The following is a 20654-nucleotide window of genomic DNA, read 5'->3' on the forward strand; positions in this document are numbered from 1 at the left end:
GTACAAGGACAGGGGCAGCTAAGAACAGAGGATACTTGCTCCCTTTAGCTTCTTAATTCCCGGTGTTGGGTGGGCAGGGTGCGTCCTGCTCCCACCTCAGCAGTCCCTACAGGAAGTCCTTGTTGGCGTTGTTTAACGTGGTCTCAGGGAGCATGCAGTGAACGCACACGATGGGGCTTCAATTTCACTGCGGGCCGGGCAGCAAGAGCCCGAACCAGGGCTAGGATCTGGATTTGTTTTTTCAGCACCACTGCAGATGCCTCTCAAGTGCCTTTGGTTTCTCGAGGCCACCTGTCTTTAACGCACCCCCTGTCATGCTCTGCTTCCATCTTTGTCCGCGGGTTTCCCGGAGCCCTGTGGGCCTGAGCGAGTTGCCCAGCACGACTCTGCTGGAGAAACGGATGTGGTTGAGGAGGGACGCTGGTGCGCTCTGGGTGTGTGTGGCAGGAGCTCCTTGCCTCTTGTGGCTGATCCTTTAAATAGGAAATGCTGAGCCATGCAGCTGAGGTTAGAGACAATGCGTCTCATGTTTCAGAATCAAATTCCGTCACTGTTTGAAAGCGGCTTGTGCAGCCCTTTCCCTTGCCGCTTCCCTTTGCGGGCTGGGGTGACCACGTTTGTACCTGTCTGCCGGCCGGTCCCTGGTTTTGTGGTGTTCTGATGGCCTCGGGACAGATTCTCCCTTGCCCTGGACTTCTGTATTCCCTGAGCCGCGATCGGGGATCAGGGCCCGTTGTGTTGGTACAGTGCCCAGCACGGAGCAAAAATACAGGTCTTGAGCCGATGATCTTACAGTCTAACTGGTGCAAAAGGGGGGTAAACCACAGCTCTTCTGGTAGCGTTCTGCTCTTGGTTTGCGTTGGTGGAAACATCAAACAAACATTGGTTTGCACCGTGCAGGGTGAAGGTGAATTGGGCCCGTTGTCTTTAAAAGTCCAGATGGGAGCTACCCTGCCTAGAAATCATTGGTTTCGATCAAACTTGTCCTTTTTATACCCCAGCTCCCAGAAAATCTTTACATGCAAAATATTTGAGCTTGCAGGGTATGGCTGCACTGCTCAGGGTGTCATTGCAAGACGGATTGGTGTGTCTTGGCCCATCTACCTAGTGTGGCTACAAATAGCGGTGAAACCACGGTGGTGGGGCCATGCTTACCCCCCCCACCGCCCCGGGAACCCGGGATATGTGCTCGCGTTCCTAGCTGGTATTAGCAGGGCGGGCTAGGTAAAAGCTAGCCCACGGGTGCCTGCCTGAACTGGGATTGCAGGGTAGCTGTCCCCGTAACAGGGTCCTTCTCCCCTTGTCGCAGATGGGGAGCCGAGGGCCGCGTGGGGCAGTGGCCTGTGCAAAGCGTCACAAGACGTCAGTGGTAGATCTGGAAATTGACCCCAGGTGTCCCAGCACGCTGCCTTGACTATAAGCCCATCCTTTCCTCCTGTTACTCAAGCTAGTGGGGATGCTGCCAGGGCTGTGGGGTTGGGGTGCCTGGGGGAGTCTGGGAATGACAGCAGGAGCCTTCGCTGTTCCCATCACCTGCCCAGATGTCTGAAGTGCCCACTGACCCCAGAACTGACCTTCTTCCCCACTGACTCCTTTCTTTAGAGTTTCTGGCCAACTGCTCGGCCCTGGGATGCCAGCACCACTGTGTCCCGACGCTCGTCGGACCCGCCTGCTACTGCAACAGCTCCTTCCAGCTGGCCGAGGACAGGAAGAGCTGCAAAGGTTGGTGGTGGCTGGGGATGACGCAGCCTGCGAATGCAGGGACAGGACTGCTGGGGCGCACTGTCAGCTCAGTGGGCCGCACCTTGCCTGAAGGCCACGTGTGGCCAGCCAGCCTGGGGCGGGGGTAGGGAGCCGGAGTGGCTTCCAAAGGGATTTGGACACTTAGCGCTCATTAGAAAACCACAGCTTTGAAAATCCCATCCTGAGTGTCACAGTGACGTGTCGGGGCTGTGGAATAGCCCAAGACAGACCAGCACAATGGATTAAACTGATTTCCCCCCGTCCCTGGGGCCCCCACATTGGAGCACTGAGCAGGCTTCCCCCATTATGGTGAACAGCATCCTTGGATGCATCAGCAAGAGGAGATCAGTCGAGCAGGAGGGGGCGTTCCTTTTGTGTACGGCATGAGTGAGACCTTCACTGGGGGCTGTGGCCAGGTCTGGGGTCCCCACTTCAAAAAGGGGGCTGCAAAATGGGAGAGGGTGCAGAAAGAGCTCTGAGAAGGACTTGCGCTCTGGGAAGCCGGCCTAGTCACGAGAGACGAAAGAATCTTGTTCCCTTTAGTTTACTCAGGAGAAGGCTGAGAAGCGACGTGATCACGGGCTCTGAGTCCATGCGTGGGGAGAGATTTTTGAGAGCAGAGTAAGAGCCAGTGGGTGGAAGCTGAGGCTAGAGAAATTCAGACCAGAGAGAAAGGGGCAGATTTTTAACAGCATCGCTTCGCCAGGGCTGGGGTGGATTCTCCTCTGAAGCAGGGCTGGATTTCTGTGTTAAAGTTCTGCTCTGGCTCAGCTGGAAGTTCTGGGCTGGCTGCAGGATTCGCGGGGTGAGATTCTGTGTAACCCAGGCCAGAGGGGGACAGACGAGAGGATTGCGCTGGTCCCTTCTGGCCTTCAAACCCTACGATTAGACTCCGATGGTGCGGGGTGTGTGTTCCTCCCGCATGTCCCGTTCTCTGCTGCTCCACCGTGAGCACTGGGGGGCTCTGTCCTTTCCCTGGCTCCGGGGAGCTGATGCAGTTGTGGGACCCAGCCTTGTTCTCTTGCCCTCCCCTGCAGACTTCGATGAGTGCACCATCTACGGGACCTGCAGTCAGACGTGCACGAACACGGAGGGCTCCTACACGTGCAGCTGTGTCGAGGGCTATCTCCTGCAGCCCGATAACCGATCCTGCAAAGCTAAGAATGGTAGGTGGTGTTCTGGCAGAGTGGTGTGGCTTCCGGCTGCCTCCAGCTCTCGGGACCTGGGGGTGCGTGCAAAGCCACCTGGCTGCCCCGGAGTGTGCGTGGCACTCCTGCTGTGTTTGCATCTGATCTAGGTGTGCGTGTGCGTGCAAAGCCACCTAGCTGCCCCAGAGCATGCGTTTGCACGTGACCCAGGCGTGGGTGTACATGCAGAGTTACCCGGCAGCCACACCACGTGTGCGAGATGCTTGCATGTAGGCCTGGTGTATGTGCAAAGCAACCAGGCCATCTTGAGCACGCATGTTTTGCGGTTGATGTCAGGAATCGTCACTCCCATGTTACAGCTCGGTCTCCTGCCCCTGGACCTCCTGTGGGGGCTCCTCTGTCCCCTGCATTGGAAATCCAGTCCTCGTATTCCCTCTTGCATGGGTCAGGCTGTGGGTTCCCTGCTGGGGCCTGGGGCGTAGATTGAGCAGGAATCCAGCTGCCTGCTTAACCCTCCCTGGCTGTTCTCCCCTTCCCTTTCCAGAGCCTGTGGACCGGCCCCCAGTGCTGCTCATCGCCAACTCCCAGAACATCCTGGCCACCTACCTGAGTGGCGGCCCTGTGCCCAACATCACCCCCACCAGCACCAAGCAGACCACCGCCATGGACTTCAACTACATCGAGGACACGGTGTGCTGGGTCCACGTGGGCGACAGCGCCTCCCAGACCATCCTAAAGTGCGCCAAGATCCCCAACCTAAAGGGCTTTGTGGAGGAGCGCTCCATCAACATCTCCCTCAGCCTGCACCGTGAGTGACCGCATTGGCGCTTTCGCCCCTCCTGCCTCGCCCCTCTCCGCTCTCCCCGCCTTCCTTCCGCAGCATCTATGCCTCTTTAAATGCACCCCTCCCCTCCCACCCCGGAAAGGGGGGATCTGGGGGGTCTGGCCTGGGGTAGTCACCGGCTCTTTGAGCAATTAGGTGCACAAGATCCTTAGGAATCCAGTGGGCCCCGGGGGTCTAACTCTCTTGGGGATCCTCAGAAAGGCCTGAATGTCTTGCGTTAAAGCCAGTCATAACCTTTTTTTCTTTTTTTTTGGGTTGAAAAATGTTTGGTTGATTTAAAACAGCTTTTTCTCAAGGGCCTGCGGCTTCCTCCTCCTCTCGCTTTGATCCCTTCCTGCCTCCTGTTTACAATTTCCATTGGGCTGCAAGCGCAGGTCAAACGCTGCGGCCCGGGATCGATCAGCTCCTTGCGCAGTGGTGGGGGGGAGGAAGGGGGTAGACCCGTGGCTGCTTGTTGTTTTTGTATTTGAGCCCCGTGCTTCTGTTGCCTAAATAGGCTCTGGCTGTAGGTAGTGATTTAAAACCAAAAAAAAAAATCCCCAAGTTGAAGCAGCTCCGTGGGGGGAGGCTGAGTCATGGCCAGCCAGACGCAGATGGTGGGTTCAATTCTGTTTGCGTCTCCCGAGCTGTAATGAGAGCGGTTGCCGGGGGCGCCGCTGGGGGTCTCAAGCAGGGGGGAGGCTGCAGTTTAACAAAGGTACCGACCGCTGGGATCAGCTGTTCGGCGGAACGGCCGGTGCTTGTTTTATCAATAGCAAAACTGGGGTGTGACTCGGATGGGGGGCTGGTATGGAGGCCGCGGGGGCAGGGGGACAGGAGGTGGCGTTCAGGGCCTTCGGGGTGCGGAGCAGGATCAAGGGGCTTGGAGGGTGGAGATCGGGGTAGACACTGTGAGGGTGTGGGGGGTTTAACACTCAGCCAGAGGACAGAGTGTTACCGAATGTGCTGGGAGCCCTGGGGGAGGGGGCTTTGCCCCTCTCCGCTCCCCCCTTGTGGTACCCTGATCGCAGCAACCGAGTCCAGTTCATGCCCATCGAAGGGACAGTGTCCGTGGACTTGGGATCAGCACGCTGCTGGGCGAGGAACTGCAGGAAGTTTGTCTGTCTGTCCCTGACGTGGGGAGGGGGTGAAACTCTCTATCCTCCTCCTCCTTCGAAGCCCGGGAGAGCTGCAGCAGCGAGAAGCCGGCGTGGGAGGAGGCCCTGGACTGTGACTCAGGAGGGCGGGTTGCCATTGCCATCTCTGTTCCCTGGCGTGAGTCACCTGGTGGCGTTTGGCGTTACGTGACTCGCAGAGGGATTTGGGGATCTCGCTCCTTTGAAAATAGCGCGGCCCCACCGGGGCCTCTCTTCCCCATCTGCGACGTGGGCATCATCCCCTTCCTTTGTCTGGTCTGTTGAGAGTGGAAGCCTGGGCCCCGTTTCCAGCTTCGGGCTGCTCTGATGAGCCACGCCTTGCGTTATAAACGATGCTTCTACTCCCGGGGACTGATCTTCGCACCCCAGTAAAACCCCAGGGGTTTGGACCTTCTCCTCGGCCTCGTGTGGAGGGTCCTGCGAGGGCACGACAGCGTAGCGAGGAACCTGGGGGAGTGGGATAAAATGCTGAGCCCTCACTGCAAAGTGGGTGTGTGAGGAGGAGAAAGATCTTTCCATCCGCCCCTGATCTTTGGACTCTGGAGCAAAGGCAGGTGCATTCAGAAAACTCTGGTTCTAGTTGCAACACTGCATGGTGGGGGGTGTGTGTGTTAGGCTCAGGCCTCGCCCTCTGGTCTTGCAGGCGACCGTCTGAAATGAGGCAGGAGGAGACAAGTCCCTGCTCTTTTTTTGCGTGTGGGGAAGATGGTTTAGTGGGGTTTTTTGGGCACCCCTGAGGAGAAAGGGCCCAGGAGAGGAAGGATTTTTCAGTGGTTAGGCATTAGCCAGAGATCAGGATTCAATTGCTGGCTCTGCCATGACATCCCTGCGTAACCCTGGGTGGGTCACGCTCTGTGCCTCAGTTTCCCCACATGTACAAAGGGGATAACAACACTGCCCTGCCTACCAGAGGTGTGTGAGGATGAATACAGGAGAGACTGAGGTGCTCAGCTGCTATAGAAATGGATGGGGGGATCTCTACCTTACACAGCGGGTCGCCAGGCAAAGGTGGGGTCGCACTGTACAGCCAGGCCTGATGCATGTAGCTACCAACTTCCCGACACCAAATGGGCTGGGGTTTGTCTGTGACTTGCGTGTGGGGTCTGTGTACCAGGGGCTGAACTGAGACACACTCAGCTCCCACTTGGCTTGGAAAAGCTCTTTGAGTTCCAGCTGGTGATCGATTTGAACCACTGGCCTGGAGGTTGACGGGATGCTGACTTCAAGTTGCTGATTTGACACTGGATTACAGACTAGATCCCACTGAATCAGTTGCGAAATCTGAAGCTTCTCCTGAAATCCTGGATTTCTTTCTGCTTTTGTAAAAATGCACTGTCAGGGGTGTGGCTGGGAGCAAACTGATTTCATTGCGGACATGGGGTTTAGAGGAAGGCCCATGGCGAGTGCTGAATGCTCCGCAGAGCAGCCCGGTGAGCCATTCATGCTGGAGGAAGGATGGGCCAGCGGTTAGGGTTTAGGAGCCCTGGGTTTAATTCCTGGCTCTGCCATAACATTGCTGTGAGACCATGGGTAAGTCACCGAGCTGCTCCATGCCTCAGTTTCCCCATCTCTCAGATAGCACCAGCCTGCCTCATAGGGGTGTTGTCAGGATAAATGCATTAAAGACTGTGATGTGCTTAGCTACTATGGTCATGGGGCCTAAGAACCGTCTATCTTAGGGAGATGCATTTATTTTTTTCCCTTGATGCCCCTTTGGGGGATGGGATTAGCACAGGGCACAGGACTCCTGAGTTCCATTCCTGGCTTTACCATTGCCTTGCTGTGTGGGCATGCCATTTCCCCTTTCCGTGCCTCAGTTTCTCCACTTTGAATTACTGTTACCCACCATGGTGTGGTGGATTTCTTGCTTGTAATACTCCGTGTGTTTGCTAAAAGCACTAAATTGGTGTAAAACATAATCAGCCTCCCAGAGGGGGTAAGAATGATGCTGCTTTGCCTCTCCTGGGAGTATCTCCTCTTGCCAGAGGGAAGTTTTGATACACAGCCTCAATTAACTTTCTGTGATCGCCTTCTCAGCTCTCTGGGGTTGAGACCTGGGGCCTTACAATGATTTCGGCTGCTGGCTCAATCTACCCTGTTAGTCATGGTAGCAGAGACCTGCAGTTACTGAAAGGTGTCTGCAAGCAGCTTAATCACAGGTGTTCCCGGTGTGGTGTTTATCACAGTCCCAGCGTCTGGGATGGCTGAGGTAGTGTGTGATCTGATTGTGTATTATACCGGCGTGCTGTGCTCCTTTTCTTTAAAGCAGTCTCTCTTCAGGAATGAGCACTTCCCTCTTGAGTTATGCTCATTTAAAGCAGGTCGGGGCAGCGGGGGGCGGTTTGCTCTTGTTTTGCTGCTGGTAACTTGCACAGAGGAGGAAGTGAGAGCTGATGGCTGACATTTGGAGGATCGCTTTCTGGCCTCCCGAGTGCACCGACTTCTGCCAGAGCTATCTTGTTCAGAGTTGCGTTTAGCGAGAGGAACGTGCCGCGCAAGCGGACGGGAAGCTGTCAAGCCAGGAGAAAAAACAGTGTGTTTCAAGTCCACCTTTCCTCACCCGCCCTCCTACTGCAGCGCTGAAGTTGAGTGTGGGCTGTGGGTTCCACCCCCGGCACTGCCGTAGAATCCCCTTGTGAGCTTGTACAAGTCGCTTCACCTCCGCAGGCCTTCTCTTGTCTATTTGGCTTGCAAGCGCTTCATGGCAGGTGCAAATCCAGGGACTTCAGTGGAATCACATCCACTTACGCAGGACCGAATTGGCCTGTTAAAATAACCATAAACACTATACATAAGAAATTTGATGGAGGCCTTTCAGAGTAAAATCAGTCGCACTGGAGCTTCGGACTAAAGTCTGATCTCCGATTTAAATTGTGGTAACTGTTGAGGTGAGATGAGGAGGGTGTGTGTGCCGCACCTACGAATAATACACGGTTTTGGGGAGAAAACCCATGTGAGGCTTAACAATAACTTACTACTTGTCATGGATGCAAGATTCCAACCTCAAGCGTCCCGGACTCCTTAGTCTGGCTCCCAAGAAGTTCTGAGATTTAAATAAATAAATAAATTTGGGATTCTTTTTATTTGACGTCTCGTTTCTGAGCTGTGGGGTTCGCTCGTGTTTCCAAACTTTCCTCCATAACCATGAGGACGAGAAGCTTTGCTTTTTTTTTTTTTTTTTTTTTAAAGTTGCGATTCTCATGCAATCGCTCGACTCCAGCAGCTGGGAATTAAAAGCGAAACAAAAAAGCCCTCCTTCAACAACGCAAGGTGCGTGATCGAATCAGGAGAGCTGGCGGCACCACCGATGGTTATTTGGCTTATGCGTTTCCTTGGCCTGTGAAACTAGACAGGTCAGTTTCACTTTCTGCTTTGCCTGCGTCAGTTTGAGTTTCCAACTCTGCCGAGAAGTCTTTCGGGTTTGTTTATAAATGCAAAGCTTAAATAGAATGTAAAGTTTTATAAATGCTCCCTTTACCTTCTGGGCCTAAGCTGTTCTGTGTTTAAGAGATCTGTCCTTACCATGATTTTATCTTACAGGAGAGTAAAGCTGATCTGTAAATCCAGTTAGTGGCTCCTTTATTTACTCGCATATGGCATTTATCTACTGACAGCAGGAGTCAGGCTTCCCCAGTGCCTGCTGCTAATGAGGTTTGCGTTAGCATCTGATGGGGGAAATCCCAGTGCTAAAGGGTTGAAAAAGACCAGCCTCCCAGCTGGCGTTGCTATGCTGGAATGATGAGTTGTCTGTCCGCTTCAGATAGGAGTTGCACATCCATGGGTTTTTTTGCTGAGAGATTAGTGTGATTGGCATGGCAGGAGATCGGGTAAGTTAGGGCTCTCAGCAGAGGTTGGCAGGAACCCATGTGCATGGATCTTTCCGTTTTCCTCTGCTGCTAACTTTTTATTCAGCCAAATGGCCTGGGTACAGATTAATTTCTGTGACGACAACTCTGCTTGCGCCCCCGAATGCAGACTGCCGGCGACAGCGCTTGGATTGGGAGTGGTCACTGGAGCTGGTTTCGCTTCTGCCCCAAATGACGCGGTGAAGATCCACACGGTGTCTTGCAGCCATTGCACACCCAGGGACTAATTTTCCTTTCACGGATCACACAAGTCTTGCCCTGTCGACACGGAGGGACAGAGAGAGAGAGATGGTGCGAAGGAGGAACGTCTAGTGCAGTAGCAGGGAATTGCAAGTTGTTGAATAGGCTGCAGGAATGGCCGGCTGAAATTTCTGTGGCTTGTGTTGGGACGGGTCCCTCCATACTTTATAATCTATTTATGATCTGTTTCCCTATGTTAAGTATCCTCACGCCTTCTCGTCAACTGTCTAAATGGGCCATCTTGATTATCACTTCAAAAGGTTTTTTTTCTCCTGCTGATAATAGCTCATCTTAATTAATTAGCCTCTTACAGTTTGTATGGCAACTTCCACCTTCTCTGTATGTGTATCTAGATCTTCTTACTCTATGTTCCATTCTATGCATCCGATGAAGTGGGCTGTAGCCCATGAAAGCTTATGCTCTAAGAAATTTGTTAGTCTCTAAGGTGCCACAAAGACTCCTGTTCTTTTTGCGGATACAGACTAACACGGCTGCTACTCTGAAACTTTATCATCTGTGACTCTTTGGGGTGTGAGCTGGGTTAGCTGCACACGGTCCAAGCCACTTCATTCTCATCCTGTCCTCTTTAAATCTTCCTTTAAAAATAAAATCCCTGATGGCACACTGCTGCGTTGGAGCATTGTAGAGGTTCCTTGCGGACTGCATGTCTGTGTTTGTACAGCTCCTGGCACAGTGGGGCTCTGGTCCATGACTGGGGCTGCTTGGTGCTGCAGCAGCACAAATAATTCATAGTGATCACGGCTGAGAGATGCTGAACCCAGTCTTCTGCCCCCTTCTAGGCCCCGTTTTTACCAGCGGCACCAGCGATATTGCGCACAGCAAGGCATGAGATCGAGTTGTTCGTTTGTCTTTTGGGTTTTGAGTTTTCCTCCCTAATCATGAGGGCTGGAAACTTACTTTTTATTTAATAATAGTAATAATAATTAATAAGAGAGAACGAGGGGGAGGGGTGAGATTCTAATGCAATAAGGAGATTCTGAGGGGTGGGGATTTTTTTTTTAAAAAAGAGCCCCACATCTACCAAATATTGTGAGAGCTGGCCGTGCTGAAGCATGGCCTGTTTCCCTGGTGGTTGAGTTCCTAATACAGAATGCCAAGGATAAAGTTAAGGGCCTGTCTTGATTAGAGACATTCGCTATCTGCATGTAGCTGTTGGGAGCACCTGGCTGTAGGTGACTTCACGGGAGGAGTCCGCAGCACAGCTGGAAACGGAAGCTACATCTCCTAAGTCCCAGGCCAGCGCTGTAACTGTGAGAACCCCTGGCTGCGTTGGGCTGCGAGAGGAGCCCGATTTGCAAGTGCTTTAGATTCTCTTTCCATGTCGCGCGAGTGAGTTTGAGCAGCATTTTCATGCTTCTGCCGGCTGACATGCGGCTTTAAGTTGCTCTTGGAGAGGATCTCGACAAGCGAAGTCGTCGTCGTCCTTCTTTTGAACGCTCTCCTTCGGTTGCAGCATTTTCGCCCGAAGCCGGAGCCGATCTGCTTTCAGGAGGTTTCGAGCAGGTGGTCTGAAGCCAGGCTGCGTGCTTCCAGCTGCTCCCAGACATTGTGCGGCACTTGGTTAACTTCACAGCGCCCGTTCGAGGGAGCGTTCGCTCGTTGCTTCTCGTTACTCTTCCAAGATGAAGCTAGCAGCTTCCTGTGCTTCGGTGCTGGCTGGCACATCCTGGTCTAGGGGCAGCATGCTGCGTTCATCGGGCCACTTGGGTACCGTTCTCACCTCGGAGCTGCTGCATGTCCGTGGGCACGGGTTGCCTCTGTTTCCTGTCTTGTCTGTTTTGCTTGCCAGCTCTTCGGGCGGGGCTGCTTCTCCCTCTGCAGCGTGGCCGGTTCTGGCGATTGTACTGCGCAGCCGTGTGGTGTTTGGTGTTTTTTCTTAAAGCCCCGTCTCTTCCGATGATAAGCAGGCAGTGCGTGGTACCCTTCATTGGGAGTCCACGGCTGTCCCCAGGCCTGAAGATGAACATTGCCCCTTCGAAGCAAAGCCTGGATGGGAGTTCTCGTCCTCTCGGTGATGGTGACTCGGTTCGATCAAGTGGGACAGCGTCCCAGCCCCCCACCGCGCTCTGCGCTCAGACACACCAGTGCCGTTATAAAGTCTCCCTCGTGGGGGAACAGGGGCCTGTCCAGCCCTTCAGGTCAGGCTCCTCACACTGCACCGATTCCCCTTTGATTTCTGTGTTGCTGGGCACATTGCAGCCTCTCCCTGTCCCGGACGACTTGGACGGAGCTGGCCGGGGCTCTGTTGTCTGTGACTTGGTCTAGGTTCTGCCCAACCCCCGGTCCCCAGGGCAGCTTGCGTCCCAACCGCCACGTTCTGTTTTAAGCTGCGGCTCTGGATTGAGAAAGGGAAAGGTCTCGCTGGGCAAAGCAGGGCGGGGAGTCAGAGACCTGGCCTGCTACAGCGCAGAATAAGAGAGCCTTATTTTTCCTTGGGTACTTGGATTCCAAGGAGGGGAACTCCCCCCCCCCCTTTCCTTTTCCTTTTTGTCTCCCTTTTTTTCTTGTTTCTCATGTGTGTTTGAAAGTTCCTGCTCTGTTTCTAATCAGCCAAATCCCTGGCAGGAGCTGAATGTCTGCTCGCATTCAAGGACAAAAGGCGAAGGAGGGAGGAGTCGTTTTTCGGCAGCTTGGAACGGTTTGCCTCCCTTGAACAGTCGGCCCAGTGTGTGGTTGCTGCTTTCCCTCGCTCGGGGCTGGCCGCTAAAATGGAGCGGGCTGTGATTAAGCTCCCCTGCTCAGCAGTGGCTGCCCCTTTCGGCCCCTTGGCTTTGGAACGTCTCCTCCGTGGGCCGCTGGCTAAACGAACGAGCCCATTGGATGAGCACGCGTGGGTGACGCGTTTGCAGCATCCGGGCCTCGGCCTGGAAAGTGGGATTTTCAGCAGAGGTTGGTGTTGGTCTAACTTGGTTCCCGATGTGCGGGAGAAAGGAAGGGGGCCCAGTAGCTACAGTGCTTGCATGGGTTTGGGAGACTTCTACTACTGGTTTCCTTTGGGCCAGTCACTTCGTCTCTCTGTGCCTTACCCCCATTTTCCAGATGGGAAAGTAACAGCCCTGGTCTGCCTGACGGGGCTGTGTGAGAACAAACACATGGTGAGGAGCTCAGATGGACGGAGGCCAGCGAAGTACCGTGAAACTCTGGTGGCAACGTTTATGTAACTCAACCTCAGACCCTCTCTTTGGGGTTGGGCTGCTCAAGGGAACCTATGGGAGTTGCGGGCCCGGATTCCATTGAAACGGTGCATTTGGGGAGGAGGTTGTGGTAAGTGACATGGGGGCTGGTGAGGTTTGGGCAACGGCACGGAGAGGAAGGGGGATGGGTTACAAAGACCAATAGGGTGAGATTCTGGCCCCCGGGTGGGAATGAGGGGACGCCGAAAGGGGAGAAAGATGCTTGGGTACCTTAGGGGAGCAGAGCTCGGTCGACACAGAGCGCTTTTGAAAATCTCACCCCGAGGCTGAGCAGCCTAGAGGGTTTAGGTGTCAACTCCCATCAAAACCCAGTTAGATTTGGGTGCCTAACTCCCTTGGGCACCTCTTAAAAATCCCAGTGTACATGTTGGTTTAAAGCCCTTTTTTGGCTACATGATCCTATGGGAAAATAAGCAAAGTGGCCTTACACGAGTGTGAAAGCTTTTGCACTATTGCCAGGACTGGCTGTTGGCACTGGCTGGAGTGAGGTGTAGGGGAGGAAGGCAGCCCCTGCCAATGCATCCTAAACCTGACCTGCAGCCTTCCCCCACCCCATGAACTCAGCCCTGGGCCGCCCACTTAAGCTGATCCATCCCTGCCCCTGCTATTCCAGCCCCTGGCTGCTTTTTGTGCTGGCGTATTGGGAGCAAAGCTTATTGAGCAGCTGAATGAGTCTTGCCAGACTCATTTCACCAGTGAGCAGAGCAGGATTGAAATTCCTGTTTCCTGGACACTGGTGCGAGAGCTTTGCTGTGTTAGCAGATCCCCAGAGCTCTCAGTGCGGGTGCATTGTCTGCCCTGGTTTTGGGGGAGGCAGTGTCCGGATCATTAAAACGGGGCTGCTCCTGGTAGCTGATCTCTAAACCGTGGGAGCTCTTCCAGTTGCAGGCAGGTTTGATCCTGGCGAGCGGGTGTTCCTGGGACAATGCTCTCATTTATTCCCAGTGGAGTTTTCAAAGAATTTCAGAGCCAGAAAACCAAAAAAACCCACAAAACTGCTTTCAGGTTTGTAGGCTGCTGAATTCTCCCAGCTTAGGAGCAGGCCGGCTTTGGAGACTTGGAATGATTAATGCCCTCTCTGTGCCACCCAGCGTCCCATTCAAACCCCGGCCTCTAAACTCCTCAGGTATGAGCTGTGCTGCTGGCAAAAGCTGCTGGATGGAGAGGTGTGGACTGGGCTAATTAATGTGGGTGGCATCCAGAGACCTTGTTTAAACGCAGGAGCTGCGTGGCTTTCGCTACCCCAGGCCGGCCGAGGCAGTCCAGCCCCCCAGCATGGAGACAGGGTACCAGTATCAAGTGCTCCTGCTGGTCATTGCGGATTCCTCCATGGGAAGGGGAATAGCTTTTGGGGTTCTCTGTGCCGCACCTTATGCAGAAGAGCAGCCCAGACCTAAAACCGCTGCCCTGTCCTCCCTTAAAGCACATTTCTGCTGGGATGCCTTCCATAAGCCTTTGGCTGTGGTTAGACAGCGGGGGCTGTCACAGCTGCTGTCACGCTGGTCATGGCCCCCGCGCTGTTACCTGGTGCTTTCCCAGCCATCTCTTACGGCCACCTGTTCTCTCGCAACTTACCCAGAGAGGATAAACTCTTTGGGGTCGGGACCAGCTTTTTGCTCCATGTCTGTACCGCACCTAGCGCAGCAAGGCCCTGATTTCTTATTGGGTGAGAAGCATGACCTCTAGCGGGTAGGACATGGACGTAGGATTTGAGAAACCTGGGTTCAGCCGAGCTCAGCCCTTCGGTTACCTTAATCTACCCTGGGCCCCAATTCTCCAGCTCTAAAACGGGGAGGCTAGAACTTCCCACAGTGGGGTGTGAGGATAAAATCCATCCATGACTATGAAGGGCTCTGAGAGGAGGGTCAAAGAAGCACCTGTGCAGGCAGGTGCTTCGCAATATGAACCATAAGTAATTGTCTGAGACACAGCTGTGTTAAATGGGGCCAGCTCAGCTAAGCATTTCTGGCAGGGCCAACCCTGGCGATCTTCTCGCAAGCTCCTGGAGGCGGGTAGGTGGGTGAGAATCTGCATGTTCACTTTCCAAAAAAGGAAGTTTCTAGCCCTGGTGGCTGTGCAGAAAGAGTTGAAAACATGACCCCCCAAAAGCTCTTGACACCAGAAGGCAACTGAAGAGAACCCAGGATGGTGTTTTTTAAATAAATTTTATGGTTTTTTGTGCCAGTCTCGTGATTATTTTGCGGCTTGACTCATGACTGTCGAACGCTTGGGACCAGCCATGCGGTGATTCTGGGATGTGCCAAAATCCCGTTGGAGCTGGATGCGTTTAACACCATGGAAGGAACTGATCTAGATACGGTCACTGCATGGCTCTGGGCTTTATTTTTTTGCTTTTCAGAAGATTGATTTAAAAGGAGCTTCAAAAGAATTTCCCCCGACCCGGAAAAGCACTTGGGAAGAGTCCGCAAAACTGCCACCACGGTAACAGAAATGGGGGTGGGGGGCGCAGCTTGTGCTCTGTTTTCATCGAGACTGCGCGTTGGTGGGGCCGTGGGCTGGGTCCCAAGCTGCGTCCGCTGGAACGTTGGCCTTTCGGTGGGACAGCTCCAAGAGAGGTCTCCTTTTTTTAAAATTTCGTTTTGCAATGAAAACAAACAAACAAAAACCCCCAAACCCCAGGAAGGGGGTGAAACATCCTCCAGAAACTGCTGGCATCTGGCCACTATTAACAGACTTTCCTGGGGCATCATCTACCTGAACAAGCCAGTCTAGGAGACTCCAGTTCACCCCATGACAAACAGCAATCTGTTCTGGTGCCAATCAACAGAAATGCTCTAGGGTTCGAGACAAATTGATTTCAGGGGGACGTGGGGCTCTGTAGAAATCCAAGTGCATCTCTCTCCCCCTTTGGCATGGAAAGCTCTCTTTCTTTCTGGCTGCCTTGTATGCCCCCCGCCAAGAAAGAGACACTGACGTGAACATACTTGGCAAGAGAACAGAGTGATTGGTAACTTTATTTGATGACTCTTCTCTTTCTTTAACTATTTAAGAGCTGTTCGCGTACCAGAAACTCAGGATTAATAAGACTCGGACTTTTCAGCTTGGAAAAGAGACAACTAAGGTGGGGATACGATAGAGATGTATAAAATCAAGACTGGTGTGGAGAAAGTAAACAAGGAAGTGTTATTTACTCCTTCTCATAACACAAGAACTAGGGGGTCACCAAATGAAATTAACAGGCAGCAGGTTTGAAACAAACACAAGGAAGTATTTCTTCACACAGTGCACAGTCAACCTGTGGAACTCCTTGCCAGAGGATGGTGTGAAGGCCAAGACTATAACAGGGTTCAAAAAAGAACTAGAGAAGTTTATGGAGGATAGGTCCATCCATTGATTTTTTTTCCAGGCTATTTGCCAGGATGGACAGGGATAGTGTCCCTAGCCTCTGTTTGCCAGCAGCTTGGGAATGAGCAACGGGATAGATCACTTAATGATTCCCTGTTCTGTTCATTCCCTCTGGGGCACCTGGCATTGGCTGCTGTCGGAAGACCAGATTCTGGGTGAGATGGACCTTTGGTCTGATCCAGGATGGGGTTTTTAGGAGCAGGGAAAATACCTCTCAGCCCCGGCACACGGGTTGGGACAGCAGACTCAGCCTGCAGAGAGGGAGAGGATTGTCTCGTGGTTTAGGCAGCTGCATGCTATTCTGGAGAACTGGATTCTGTCTCTGCTACTGCCTAGCACAGGGTGGGTCCTGGGCCGTGACTGGAACGCTTAGGGGCTGCCCTAATACACCGTATCATTAAGGTTTCACGTGGCTTTGCAACTGTCCGATTCTTTTGACGCAGTTGTTTTTGGGATGTAATTAGGAGATTGCATCGAGGGGACAGCGCTGAGGGAGGTGGGTTGCATGCGTCCAAGTGCGTCTCTCCCGTCTGGGATTCGGTGCTGTGAAATGGCTGGGATCAGCTTCCCGGTGCCCGTCCCAGAAGCGGCCCCCCCCCGGTGACCAGCTCATTAGGAGTGCTGGAGGTGAAGCGTGTTTTTTTCCGCACTGTCAGACGAGGCCACAGTCAGAGGCTGGAGCAGCTGGAGGCTCTTGTCTGGCTCCAACGACTTGGCATCGGTCCAGTAAGAGACGTAGCCGTCGGGGCTGCGTGTGCTGCATCTTGGGCTCGCGAAGGAGTGCGCTGGTGCTGAGAGGTTTCCTAGGGGCAGTGTGCTCTGGAGGGGGCAGCTAAGCTGGGGTTGGGGATGGGCATCTCTCTCCTTTCCTCTCGTGGGGAACCTTCTTAGGAGTGGTGGAAGGACTTGCCTGGGGTGCAGGGCTGGGAACAGAGCCCAGGGCTTTCCTTGCTACTCCCGAAGCGCTGCGAACCCTGTGTGTGACAAACCTTCCCGGGCTGATGCAGGGGTGTTAAAAGGGCCCCGTGGACCCTTGACTGGCTCCCGGTCGTTGCTTGGCGTGAGATCACTCCTGAGCTCGCCCACAGTCACGTAGCCAGCCGGCGGCGAGGGAACATGGAACAGCTATCTCCTGGAGCATGGGCGGGCTGTGGTTAGGGAGCGAGCGGATGCCGTACCTGGGGCAGGACATCTTTCCATGCAGGAGAGATTTTTCTATTAAGGCAAAGCCCTTTGCAGGGCTTATCTGAATTTCCTCTGCGAGCTAATGTCTGAATTCCCCATGCTGCAGCTTCCTGAGCACTGAGCTGGGGGAGCGGCTGCCACCTGGTCCTTCAAGGCTTAAAGTGGCAGGGAAAGGAGATTTTTGTTGCCTTTTTTCCATTCCTAGGACCTAGGGTTCAACTGCCGACGGACCAGCTACTCCGGGCTCTGCAGCCTGGCAGGGCGCCAGCTGTCAAGTCCTGGTTAAATGGGCTGTATTAAGATTGTATCTTGCAAAAAAAAAAAAAAAAAAAAAAAAGGCAGCAAAGCCTCCGGTTACATCAGAGCGTTGGCTTCACGAGGGGGCAGCGGGCTTGTTAGACAGCTGTCAGAAACCCACACATGAGAGCCGCTGAAGGCTCCGGCCTCTGCGTTCCCATCCCGGCCTCCACAGCGACTTGCAGCCTGGGCATGGGCGCGTAATTCCTTTTCGCGGTGATTATTCACCCTGGTGAAAGACGTCCGATTGGCAGCCAGGGGAAGGGGGAGGGCTGGGCCGGTCTTTCTCCACCTAGCACAGGTGCCTTCCAGAATGGCTGGTGGCGATTTCCCACGCAGGTCCGAGGGGTGGTGCCGTGTGGGGCGAGCTGCATTGCCAGGTGACTGAAATAAACAAGCGAAGCTAATTATCTTGGTAAATAGATTCCTCTCCTTGCTGGGGCCGCGTGCTCTGCATGTTGTATTTAAAATGGGAGTAATACGTTTGTTTAGCCATCTTTTATCCCTATCCCCCTCCCTCTGTCTGTCTGTCCATCCCCATCTCTCTGTCCAGCTGTCCTTTGTCTTTCTCACTGAGCCGGCGAAGACACATTAAAGACAGAATTTAACCCGACTTCCACCTGCAAACCAGAACCGGGCATAGCCCCGCTGTGGTCTCCCGGGCGCTCTCTCCCCACGACCCTCATCCTGGTTTTCCCCTCGTAAGAAGACAGTCGGTACAAGCCACCCTGGCAATCCCGACCCCCCTGCTCTCTCTCTCTGCAGCCAGGTGCCTGATTCTGTGGAATAGCCTCGCTGGGGGGTAAAACATGGTCCCCTTGGCGCCTCCTCGCCCTGGCTTTCCTGCTGCAGCCCATCTTGGGCCAGGAGGCATCGGCTACAATAGGAGGAGGTGGCCCGGGGTCTGGAGGCGGCGGGCATGGATTACGGTGCTCAGTGGGGCTCTTCTGAGGGCCCAAAAATCTACAGCAGACACGAGAACCCAGGTTGGCGGGGATGGCACCGTACAGTCGTCCAGCTTTCTGTGCCTGGGCCCAGAAGCCGGGTCCCTGGAGTCCCAGCCCACGAGACCAGTGACTCTCAACTTTTCTGATACCAGGGACAGGCTTGCTGCCTTCCTACACTGTGACGGGGTGATCTGAGGGACTGGCGCCGGTCCATGGCCCGGTCGTTGAGTATCTGCACTAGCCCGCAGCGTCTGGGGCTATACACGTGGGATCTGTGCTGTAAATGAGCACATCAAGATCACTCAGAAGCGGTTTTCCTCAGGCTGTCTGCGAAGAATTGATCGATCGTGGAGGGTGCGTCTGGGACGTCTCTCTGTGTAGGGCCCCATTCTTAATTTCGTCATTGCACCGTCCCGCTGGCAGATAAACAAGGCTTGGATGTGCTCCTGTCTCCCGGGGCGGGCAATGCCCCTGTCCAGTTTTCTCGCAGCAAGGTGGGGGGAGCAGTCCCCGAGCAGGCTGGGGAAAGAGCCCTGATTGTTAACTCCACAAGAATCATTAAACTGTGCGCGTGGCTCATAAGTTAGGGCCAAATGGGACCACGGAGCCAGATTTCCACCCAGTGTTCCCTGCATAGAGCCGGATGAGTCTCAAGGAAATCTTTTGGAGGAAAATCTCCACTGGAGGTGTAAAGCCTCCATGCAATGGAGAACCCAGCTCCCCTTGGTCCAGCCACCCCAGTGCTCCGTTACCTTGACTCTTAACCATTTGTACCTTTAGCGCCAGGGTGGAATTTTTCTGGCTTCAATTTCCAGTCAGCGGATCTTACTGTGACTTCGTCTGCTAATGTAAAGAGCACCCGGAATCTTTTCCCTGTGACTTTTCTCGGCAGCGATAAAGATTTTTAGAAAGGCTCCCACGCCAGGTCCATCAGAGCCCTGTGTTCAGCAGCTGTAAATGGCAGGCCTGTGGCTCAGCACCCAAAATTGGGGCCAGGTTTTCAAATAGCTGTTGGAGTAGCCAGATGGTTCCAAAGCGATCAGCCCTCAGCAGCCGTCCATTGAGAACTGCTGGGTGCTGAGGACTTCGGGGGACTCGGCACTTCGTTTGGAGGCCTGCGACTGTAAGCTCGTTGGGGGCAGAGATTTGTAAGTTTGTTCAGCTCCCAGCACAGTTGGGTCCCTAGCCGCTACCGAATTGCCGCTGAGAAGTGGCAGCCGAGCTCATTTGGAAATCTGGGTCCCAACGCTCAATTTGTCCCTGTGGTTTGCATGCCACCACCTTCCCCCCCAAATCCTGCCCCCAGCATGGCCTCTTGGGAAGCAGCCTTCCCAGGCCAGACAGGCTGTGACTCTTCCGTCTCTTAAGGGGCCGCTACAGAAAAGTGGGATGGGATGGGGATCGCCGATGCTAGCTTTAGGTATACCCCATCAGTTGTGGCAGCTAGAGAAAGGCAGATGTAGTCCTGCCTCTGCATGGGGGGCTGGGCTTGCTGACCTCCTGAGGTCCCTGATGGGCAGGACGCCTGAAGTTTGTCTCCTGCATGTCCTGTTAACATACTATTTAATTAAGGAAAATTGTCCCCTGGGGGCAATGTTTATCCATCAAGTATTTTGCTGCTACAGAGCGTGTCTTGTTCTCAGTGGGGAGGGTGTAAGGAGGAGGGGGGAGAGAAATTCCTTCAGATTATGGTATTATGTACATGTATCCAAGGGATCATTCCTTTAATAATAATAATAAAAAAAAAAAAAAGGAAACCAGTGATATTTGAGAGCGCCTGGGGACTGCATTCCTGAGACGCTTTAGTTCCCCTTTTGGGGGCGTTTTTGAACCAAAACATTTGCACTCAAGTCTGTTTTCCAAGTTTTTATTCCCTAGAAACCACTTTCCAATTGACTTTTTTTTTTTTTTTTAAATGACTGCGTTCGACCCTGCAGCGTGTGGCTCAGTTACAGAGCAGCACTGGATGTACCATTCCATCCCTTCCCCCAGCCCTGTTCGTTTCTGATCGGGCTTGGGTGGTTTTTGGTGGCTGCGGAAGACTTGAATAACATGGGCGGGTTTTAAAAAAATAAACCCATGCAGGGTTGTCGACTCCAGCTGCTTGGTGTTGGTGCTCTTGGTTAGAGTTTGGTACTTTTCTCCTCCTCGTGGCTGGTCCCTTCCAGGCAGCTGCCTTCATCGATCGATGGTAACAATTCCGAGTGAAATTTTGGACCCTCTTGACATCCAAACTCCCATTGATTTCAGTGGAGCCAGGATTTCACCCAGATGCTAGGGCTTCACCCTGCCACAGTGTGCTGGAGCGGGTCAGGAGTCTTTTCCTCCCCAGAACATTTGTGACTTTTTGTTGAAAAAACAAATGTCTGCCAAAACCTGAGAGATTCGTATAGGTGAAAACTCCCATTTCCATCAAACTTCTCACCCCCCCCCCTTTTTTTTTTTTTTGAAGCAAAGACAAAAGCTCAGCCTTCATGTGTGAGAAATCCCCTTGAAATCAGTTCAGAACGGTAAAGGCACTCTTATCTGTAAGGGCTGGTGTGCACACAAGGTGAAACTAAACCAGGAACCGTTAGATCATCTCATCTGACCTCCTGTATAATACAGGCTAGAGGATTCCTCCCCCCAGGCCCTCCTGTGTTTAGCCAGGTGACTCCAGTCCAACCT

General features: G+C 53.5%; 1 protein-coding gene across 2 annotated transcripts in view; it reads left to right on the forward strand.

The window, feature by feature from the left end:
- Positions 1-20654, forward strand: part of LRP1 (LDL receptor related protein 1) — a 187191-nt gene that overhangs the window by 68936 nt on the left and 97601 nt on the right. For both annotated transcript variants that reach the window (XM_073318798.2, XM_073318799.2), the window contains exons 4-6: positions 1603-1722; positions 2781-2909; positions 3436-3699. In XM_073318798.2, coding sequence (XP_073174899.1) covers positions 1603-1722; positions 2781-2909; positions 3436-3699 — 513 coding nt within the window. The remainder of the gene's footprint in view (positions 1-1602; positions 1723-2780; positions 2910-3435; positions 3700-20654) is intronic.

This window comes from Lepidochelys kempii, chromosome 20 (genome assembly GCF_965140285.1).
Source record: "Lepidochelys kempii isolate rLepKem1 chromosome 20, rLepKem1.hap1, whole genome shotgun sequence".
In the NCBI taxonomy this organism is placed as follows: domain Eukaryota; kingdom Metazoa; phylum Chordata; order Testudines; family Cheloniidae; genus Lepidochelys; species Lepidochelys kempii.